This window comes from Phalacrocorax aristotelis, chromosome 1 (genome assembly GCF_949628215.1).
Source record: "Phalacrocorax aristotelis chromosome 1, bGulAri2.1, whole genome shotgun sequence".
Lineage (NCBI taxonomy): Eukaryota > Metazoa > Chordata > Aves > Suliformes > Phalacrocoracidae > Phalacrocorax > Phalacrocorax aristotelis.
In genome coordinates this window covers 45,608,394-45,618,236 of record NC_134276.1, presented here as the reverse complement: position 1 = coordinate 45,618,236, position 9,843 = coordinate 45,608,394, and the positions used below count along the sequence as shown (strand labels likewise).

The 9,843-nt window shown below is 39.8% G+C and overlaps 1 protein-coding gene across 12 annotated transcripts in view; it reads left to right on the top strand.

Moving 5' to 3' along the window:
* Positions 1 to 9,142, top strand: part of KLF12 (KLF transcription factor 12) — a 251,879-nt gene extending 242,737 nt beyond the window's left edge. For all 12 annotated transcript variants that reach the window (XM_075088509.1, XM_075088473.1, XM_075088425.1 and 9 more), the window contains one exon: positions 7 to 9,142. In XM_075088509.1, coding sequence (XP_074944610.1) covers positions 7 to 188 — 182 coding nt within the window. In that variant the 3' untranslated portion in view covers positions 189 to 9,142. The remainder of the gene's footprint in view (positions 1 to 6) is intronic.
* The last annotated feature ends 701 nt before the right edge of the window (positions 9,143 to 9,843 follow it).

The window sequence follows — 9,843 nt, the reverse complement described above, 5'->3', positions numbered from 1 at the left end:
TCCCAGGAGAAAAACCCTACAAATGTACCTGGGAAGGCTGCACCTGGAAGTTTGCTCGCTCGGACGAACTGACGAGGCATTACCGCAAGCACACGGGAGTGAAGCCATTCAAGTGTGCAGACTGTGACCGCAGCTTTTCCCGCTCAGATCACTTGGCGCTCCACCGCCGCAGGCACATGCTGGTTTGAGAAACGCTACCTGTTCCAGCCGAGTTTAAGAGCTGGGTCTCTTAACTACCCGGAGTGAATTCAGCAGGGCTGAATCCCCTTCTACAGTGTTAACAGACAGGGCTTTCCCTGACGTCCGTAACAAAAAATAATAACAGAAATTAAAAAAAAAAAAAAGCAGGAAAAGAAGTGCCACTCTTCTCCTTGCCATCTGATGTTAACCCCGTCTGCCCCTCAGCATGGCTACCCCCTGAAAGTGTCATCACAATCACCTGGGAAATAGCAGCCAAAATGCTACAGGAATGGGCATTATTTTACATGCTGCGTCCTTTGACAAAAAATGTTTATAGCTTGTATGTTTTCTCAGCTGTCGGACATTCTGTTCCTGAAAAGTCACTGCTGATTGGAGGATTAGATACAACAAACCGATGATGATGAAAGCAAGACCGCTAGACCTTTATTATCCCATCTTTTCCCCTTGTTTTGAATACCATCTGGCCGGTGTCAGCATTACACCCGGGCTGTGCTACAGACAAGCTGTGTGTGAGTAGGCAAGAAGATTCTGCTGGGAACGTCCCGCTGTCGGAGCTGAAGGGTCGCTTGAGCAGACTTTTGCAATAACGATGGTGGCATTTTAATATTGTACCACAATTTGTCATTATGCCCTAGGGGACGCCAGCCATTTAACCTTCTTTTATCCTTTTTTTTTTCCTTTCTTTTGTTTTGTTGTTGTTGCTGTTGAAGTCTGTAAAATAAACAAGGGGCAGCAGCAGCATCTCTGCTGAAAGTACAATATTAAGTATCTGTATTTTACCATGGACTTATTTAGAACAGTTTTCTGATTTGTATAGAAAAAGCCCGTCTAAAAACTACTACCCCATTCTCAAAGTGCAGTTTTCTTTCATGCAGGTATCCTCTTCCCCAGTGTTTGAATACAAGGAAATAGTCAGATCTTACACTCGCTGGTACCAAGATTAGTGGTGTAGCCATTCATGAAATGGAAGAGGATGTACCAACAAACAAAACAGAGAAGGAAGGGCTGCATCTCTTAGAGATAAAAAGCAATAATGAGTAAAATGGCTCTCGAGACAATAATTTACTCCACACCAACAGAAGGGGGGGTTTGCAGAAATAGCATGTAAGATCATTTAAGTTAATCTTTCTGATGGTTTCACTGACCTGCTAGGTACCACAATTAAGTACTTTCATTTCCTTCAGCATAATACTTGTGTCTGGAAAGCAAGATAGATAAAGGAAAGAGCTGATTGTTGAGGAGTCGGTGGATGAACTGTAAGTGGGAAGGAGAAATGGTTCTGCAGTGGTGCTCTGCAAGACATTAGGTATCTCCCTGGGAGTCAGGGAATAACAAGATTTTGCCAGCTGCCTAGTATGATATAAAGGGTCCTTTATATAGGTACCAGTGGCTACCCCTGCTGGGATTTTCAATCCAAGCCTTTTCAGGTTAAATAAAAGGAAATTCTTGATCATCCCCATACAGCCCTGTAATTGTGAATCAGTTTGTATTAATTGAATTATGTAGGAAAGAGAGAAACTCTTAGCCACCGGTTGTTCATGCAAATGGATTAGTGTTTTTCTATCTTATTTCCTCACGAGGATCTGCCTACCCAGCTAAATTTGACAAAGATGAGGCTTGGCAAGATATTTTAAGTGTTGAGATTTTTATAGCTTAGAGATAAAAGATGTATACATAAAGGTCTTTTGCAATGCATTTAATTATGAATATTTGGTTCCAGGAATTGCACAGATTAAACTTGTGATGCCACTTGTTCATTTTTAAATGTTTGACCAGTCTGAATTAACTTCTGATTCCTGAAGTAACCATAATAATGTTGGGGGAATTCTGGAATCGAAGTAATCTTAAAGGAAAACCAGCACAGAGCACCCATACAAATACTGAAAGCAATTACAGTTAATTGAGGATTAATATGACTGGGATAATACTTTATAATAGCATTCACAGGGCTGAAAGTTTCATTGTCTTTAAATATGTTCTTAATATTTCCTGGTACCGGATAGTTTATCAGCTCTCTGAAAGGAGAACTTCAGTACTGTTAAAGCTCAGGCTCTCTTCTGCCGAGTGGTCAGCAGAGAAACCCAAGACAAATTATTCGCGGCCATTGTGGGAAAAACGCCTCTCAATTCCCGTTGACTGTGTTGTTAATCAACTCTCACAAAATTCAACAATGTTTTATATCCATCTCCAAATCAGGAATGAAGCAAAGGCGCTACATGTCTGTGCAAAGCATGAAAAGGCTGCGATGGATCCGGGCTTCTAGGTAGGCCATGAGGCATTGCAGGGCAGCAGAACTGGGTCTTTACCAGCAGCGTTTACTGCTGTTGGTTTAAAAAACTGGTTGTCAGTGTTGTGTGTGAGATGGTTCATGGATTACGTCTGAGGTCTGTCTTTTCTGTACTTCAGTATCATCCCCTTAAATGAATCTGTCAGTCTCAGCATTTAGGGAAAAAAGTCAGGTCAGGTAGAAGTCAACTGATAAAATTATTTTCCCGCCCAAGAACGTTTTACTGACTAATTACTTGAATAGCAGTAATTCAGTTGAAGAACCGATGGCATACAGAATTCCTTTCAGGCTCTGACTTTTTTTCTCCCATAGGAAATGAAATTTATTTGACCAGAAGCTCCTGAGGCCATTCTGTTAGCATGTGAGAGGAGCAGTGAGAGATCATCTCTGATGCTATTCACAAAGGCAGGGTGTAACTGGGAGAGACCAGTGTCCTCTTTAGGCTTCTTCCGTAGTCAATGAAGAGAGAAAAATTCCAAGAAAAATTGAGAGGCCTTAAATTTCAGCATTCAGCTCTCAGTGCTGCCCCGAGGAGGAGCATATGTATCACAGACCCTGGGGAGGCTCCTCTCCCACGACCAAGGTTGGTCTTTGTGAATCCCTTGTCTTTGAGCTGGTTGCCCATTACTTCATACATAGGAAACACTGCAACAGAAAGAGGGTCTGGTTTTATTCAAGGAACCTCGAAGTGATACAGGCATAAAGCAGCACTCATGGCAAGTGACACAGGCACAGAGCGTGTCAATGGTAACAGAATGAAGCCAAAAGGTAAAGGAGTGTACGCTCAGTTTTCTTACTTCACAATCAGGAAGTATATCCTCAACCTTTCCAGCACACATGTAAGGGCTTTTCGTGCTGATGTTACCTCTAGACAACTTAGACTACCAGCAGTAGTCCAGCACTGGGTTTCAAGTGTGGTTCTTGGCAAGTTTCTCATTCATACCAGCGCCTACAGGCATCGGCCCCAGATACTCTGTGAGGTTGTTTTCGGGTTTGTTTTCCCCTTCAGAAGTATTTTAAAAGATGTTACTCTGTGGGAGGAGCGTGTTTGGATGTGGAGCTGGTGTTCCCCAGATTCTCAGGGTGTCCTTCCATCAGTGGCTGTGGTTCAGACCCACCAAACTGTGCTTGTGCAAAGACCAAGGGCGATTGCTCCAAGGTAGTTTCCTCAAAAATCCTGGCATCCCACTGCAGGTTCATGACATTTTGTAGCTGTGATGAAGGCTTACATCATATGTAGCATGCAGAAATACCAGATCTTGTCTTGACACAAAACAGTAGGTCCGTCTTAACTGAGCAGTTGGGAGGGACAAATATAGCGTGTCCCATTCTTTCGGGAAGACAGAAATGTATGCTTCTAAGTGTGAGTAAAGGGTGGATAATATCCACCGTGCCCATTACGACTTGCAAAGGAAACTATGCCACAAAGTGTCAGATTTTAAACGTTTCCAAAAGGATCCAATGGATTTGTCAGGAACTCAGTAGCCAGCATTATAGGAAAGCGTAACGAGCAAGAAGCTTTGATACAGAACTTTTTAAATTTTAAACTGTCATTATTTTTTGAGCACCTGTTTTATTCAGCACTGTAAAATTGGCTCATTGCAACAGCAGTTTATACTTGGGGATGAAGATGCAGTATTCCTTATTCTCTATCACGCTTACACAATTAATTAAATAGATTTAGACTGACCTGTATATATGATTATGTGCTGGAGTAATGTATAACAAAATTAACTGTTAAAAATTACATCAGTGGTGTTGATGTTTGGGGTAAACTCACGGTGCAGAGCATGGACAAATAGCTGGACAGCCTTTCTCCCCTTTAATAATGGGAATAACAGTGATCATAAGTCTCGTTTTCCATTAGCCACATTGAAAATGTATTCTAGTTGCCATTTATAAATTTATCTTCTGATAATAAATGCTGTTTAATGGAAAAAATCTCTTTCTCCTTTATTGAAGGTGGGAACCTCAAAATCAGAGTAAATTTCACCATTAATATCCCGCTTATTTTTTAGTTTGAACTTTGGTTTGGAGAGGTCAGTGTGTGAAACTGCATCTTCCACAGCGGACAAGTCTAAAGATCGTTCAGTGAATCAGCCCTGCTCCCGCATGTTCATCCATATACCCATGTGTATAAACCCCAGTACTTCCACGTGCCTCCACCCATGTGCAGGTAATAAACAAGTTTATTTTAAAAAAAAATCAGAAAAGGAAGAATTGGAAATAAACACTGTAAAAGAAAGTACTACCTTCTTAAGAAACCAGCTCATGTTACTGTGTTATGCCTTTGCCTGTGATTTATAACTGGAGAAGCGCACAAAGAAATTTAAAGATTGTTGTATTTTCGCAGTTCTGCTATAGCGTAACAGTTGCTGTGTAATGTGTGCTCATGAAGTAAAGCCCATTGGTACCTTAAAAATGCTTAAATTCTGATCAATTTCCACAGTAAATCAGGTTTTAGTACAAAAATGGAACTATAAGGATACTGCATCTTTAGAAATCAAAATACATTGACAGTATTTTGCTGTACTTGTAACAGTTTAAATGTTCTGTAATATACATGATAGTGGAAAAGTATTTCCAAACTCACAATTTTACATGGCGTGTAAATAGGTTAAGTGAAGTACATTTTTAAAAATCATCAGGAAAAATGGTGAGACAATGCCTTGCAAAGCTTGAACACAAAGTGGAAGAGGTAAATGGTTCCGTTTTGTCAGAGCGTGTTTTCTCTGCAAAATGGAGTGTCCACTTCGTTGTTCGCAGATCGTGTGCGGTATAGAGAAGTCATATCGAGTCCTTCAGTGTCAAATAAGTCAACACTCAGAATGTCGTTGAATAAAGGAAAAAAAAAAAACACTTAATCAAAATGAAAACCATATGGAAGGTTTTGGGTTTTTTGTCTTTTTTCTTTTTCCCTTCTGGCATTTCACAGTGAACTGCAGATACAGTAATGGCAAACTCTCATTTGGCTTTATTTCTTCTTGTGTTTCCCTGACTACAACACATCACGAACAAAGGTTGCAGCTGCTCCTTGCCGATTCCAGGGAAGTTTAGTCTTGCAGGTGCATTAGCATGTCAGCAAAATCAATTGTAGCAGGACAGTTGTGACATTTAAAATGCACATACACTTCAGCAAGAGAGCGTAAAAGCTATTTTAAAAGATGACACAGAAACTGAAAGTGCCTGTAATTAGAACTGATGGGATGTTCCTATACTTTTACACAGCAATAACTTATGGGATTCTGTTAACAGTAAGGTGAAAATGAAATTTTACTAGGAGAACAATAATGCAGCACAGAAACAAACACAAAGTGCCATTTGTATATTCACATGTTGAGATAATTGTGTTAGAGGTTTTAGTTATTTTCTCAGATAATGTCTGTCATATACTTGTAAGAAGAAGATGATGCTTCGCGTACAAATGACTCATATCCATATCGATTCTCAGTAGGTGTGAGTGGAGCTCATTGTCAAGCAGTGTTTTAGGGGATTCCTTCCTAATTTATGTCTGATGTGCCCGTGTATCCAGGGTATTCTCTAATGAAATAATCCAAAAACCAGCAATAAGCCCAATGAAGCTTTTTTAGGGTATATGGTAGAACAGGGATTCTCTTGCAAAATCCTCTGCATCAAACTCTGGAAACACAGAGTTCACCTTATGTCTCCTTTCTATTCGTCATGTAATGCTCGTAGTATTTAATATCATCTTAGAACTGGTTGACTTCAGGAGTGGACAAAATATATCACTTTTCTTTCTTTGCGGGACAAATGAGTGAAAAAATGGGGACTGTCAGTCTAGAGACTATTTGAATAGCAAACAAGAAGTTGATATTCCTAAAATGGAGTACATAGAGGTTTATATTGAGTGGCCTAAACATTTGCATCAATAGAATAATTGATCTTACAAGAAAATGGCCAGCTGTGACTCTTCCACTCTTTTTTTTTTTCTCTTTTTTTTAAATCTGGTAGGTTTCTGTAAAAACAAACTGCTGCTAATGGATTCTTAAAATAGCAGTGTAATGCCATCCCTCTTGCTTCTTCTGTTTCTAAAAATGAATTCATTGGAGATCAAAGTGTAACTGATTGTCCTAATACCTTTGCCAAGGAAGATTGCTTTCCATCCTCTAAATTTGTACCTGTCATTCATCCAGGCAGAAATTTATATTTGAAAATTTCCAGATTTTGCCTAGACTTTTGCTGCCATCGGTGGTTGCTTCTGGAGTGGGGGGATGGGTCTTCGGGTTTTATTCACTGAGGCAGGATTGGGTGTGCACAAAGATGCTCATATACTGAAGAAAGTGCAGGTGCAAAAAAGAAAAAAGCACATGGACTCGCCTGTAAAAACCAGGTGTTTATGCACGTCTGTTAATTGTGTGACCAGACTGAGGGTTTAGGAACAGCTTATTTTTAAATGTTAGCCACTGCTGGAAATAAGCCCATCAGAACATGCATACACTCATTCTGTCGTCCTCAGCTTAATCTCCAGATATTAAGCACATAAAAGAACTCAATTGATGCTGGGGATTTTAGGAAGGCACCAGGGAATGTGTCATCAGAAGGACAAAGGAAACGCTAGTTTCTTACCTCATGCCTGAGCCCTTGTTGGAGAGGAGGGCTTGGTTCTTTGTTCTGGAGCAGCAGCACTACAGGGAGGCACCCTTAGTGCCTTGCAGCGTTGGGAGGTTTGGCCGACTACAGCCCTATGTGTGTTAGTTCCTGCGTAGGAAAGGGCACCTTGTCTTCACCATCCCAAAATGAACCTGGCTTTTTTTTTCCTTCTTTCTGAAAAACAAATACAGCATTGGTTTTTCCTCAGTTCTACTGATTTGCCAGCATGTGCTTGTGACAGCTTGTGCTTACTGACTTTAAATTATGAAATAAACTGAGTTGCCCTTTTATTAAGTTTTAGATTATTCAGTACGCAGTTGTTCAGTCCTCCAGACAAGCAAAACTGCGAATGTGGATTTTTAGCTATTACTAAAGTAAGAATTGAAAAAATTATGTGTGACCTGCAACATCTTCCCCAGCTCAACCTCAAAAGTTTCAGTGAGCCAAGATGCCCTCAGTTATAAATGAAGAGGTGAACGGTGGTTCACACATTGGCTTGCCAAACCTTGCTCCGTGCTGTGACCTCTGCATTTAAAAAACAATAGTTCGGTGTCTGGTAGGGAACCACAGGTGATGGCTTTGATGTACCATCATAAGCATGAACCATGAAACACAGAAGTAGGTCCAGGTGCTGCCTTTCTAGATGTAAAATGCTTCTTTGGAAAGACAGTTTGAGCCATAATCTTCACGGCTGAACTAATCTTTCTCACAATTCAGAGTTCATGTTGTCATTTCTGGTTTCAAACTATTTTTCACTTCTACGTTTGCATTTTATTTTTCATTTAAAAAAAAACACCATGGTTTATTTCTTTCCTTATCGTCCTATACATCGCTTCCTTGGTAATGTAAGTTCTCCGCTGAACACCTACACAGTATGTCCTCTTGACCTGCTGTCTGTCCCTAAAAGGTTATATCTCCCATTTGCACTTGCAATAAAACGTTCACAGAGATAGTAATGAATTACTTCAGTTTCATGCACCATCAGCCTTCGGACCTTCAACCCACACACAGACACGCACATTCATACACTGCAAGTGAAAGAGAGACTTGGACACTGCTGTCAACATGTGGGGTCAAAAATACCATTAAATTGGAAAGTTCTTTCAGCTGTGTTTAGGAAGAAACAATCATGAAGAATAGCGTTCTTGGCCAGGTCACTTATGGATGAAGCAAATTCCCCTATGGCGTTACTTGAATGAAATGCTAAGGATGGGGTTGCATTTGGCCCCACATTGTTCCTTCTAATCGGGTCGTTACCGCTGTACGTACCAATGAGTGTTCATTTGATCCTCCTGTGTAAAAATACAAAAACATCCCTTACTTTACAAAGTGATTAATTTGGGACTGAAGCGTCACAGCCGTGGAATTAGTTAGGTATGGCACCTCAATCTTTTTCCTAGATAAGATGCAAAAGGGAGGGTCGCTATCGGTAACCCCATAGAGATAATACTGTCAATAGAGGTCCTTCGCTTAGAAGGAATAAAAATACCAGTACTAGCAAGCAAACATATTAGTTTCTTAAGTCTTTCTTTTGCCTTCTTCTCAAAAGCTTTTAAATGCAAAAATTACTTTTCTTCAAAAATAAAAGTAATCATCTGAAGATCTAATTTCCCAATAGTTTCCTCTGCATTTATATACTATGTAGTGTTTAGGCAACACCTATGTTATAAGTTTATTAATATTATGTAAGTGTTGTTCTTGTATTTATGTATAGTGTATGTATTGTAAATATACTCAGAGCTTTTTTTCCTCTTACTGTAAAATGGTGATTTTTGCCCTATGATAATGTAAAGGGAGTCCCCTAATGAAATCCTGTCAGAGGATGATTATTCCAGTCTATTCTCAAAGATTTAAATGAACAAGTGTTATCGTTTTTAATGGTGTCTCAGACATATTTTGTTGGTGCATTGCTTTTCTGTATTCAACTTTCCTATGAATTGAGCTGTGAATTGAAATAGAGTTTAAACCTTTAAATGTATGCATTTGTATAATTATCTGAATGGAGGCATGAAGGTTAAATAAAGCATTTTGTATTGAACAAAACCCCTAATTATTACTGTGGATGACTCAAACCTTCTGGAATACCCAGTTATTAACTTTTTTAAATTAAACCTTTGTTAAAAAAATCTTTTCTATAAACATACAGTGATTTTTTTTTTTAATGGAACGTTTGCTTAAGAAATGGATTTTACTTGCTTTTCTGATTCTTTTGAAAGCCATCATATAGAGTAGACATTCTTTCTCCTTTCACAGTGTTTGTGCATCTGTGGCAAAGCTGGAACAAATAAAATAGCACTCAGCAGTATAAACAAAAATGTCCTGGGATGATATAAAAATATTTTGCATTACTATATAACCTGAGTTCCTGAAGTACTTTAAAATGGAGTTGCGTGACTGTCTGCTTCTTTCTCTCTCCTTTCCCTGTGTGCAGGGAGGCTGGCACAGTTAATGTGCAGCATGCCTAAGCTAAGGTAACCCTGCAGCCGAGAGGGGATTCGTCCAGGTGCCTGTAAAATAAAGGAACAGCTACTGAAGGAGGGCACTGGCCCCCTGGAAACATCAGCTTCATACTTAGTTGAAGAGGGTTGATATCTGTGATTGCTCCTAGAGACGTTTCAAGGCCCGTGGGCTTCTCCCTCGTGTCTGACCGTTCCACAAAGAAGCTTGCTTTATGTTTGAGCGGGTCTGTAGGACAATGGTGGGTATCAAGCTAAAGACCTGGGGCTGCATTTTGCTCCTAATGG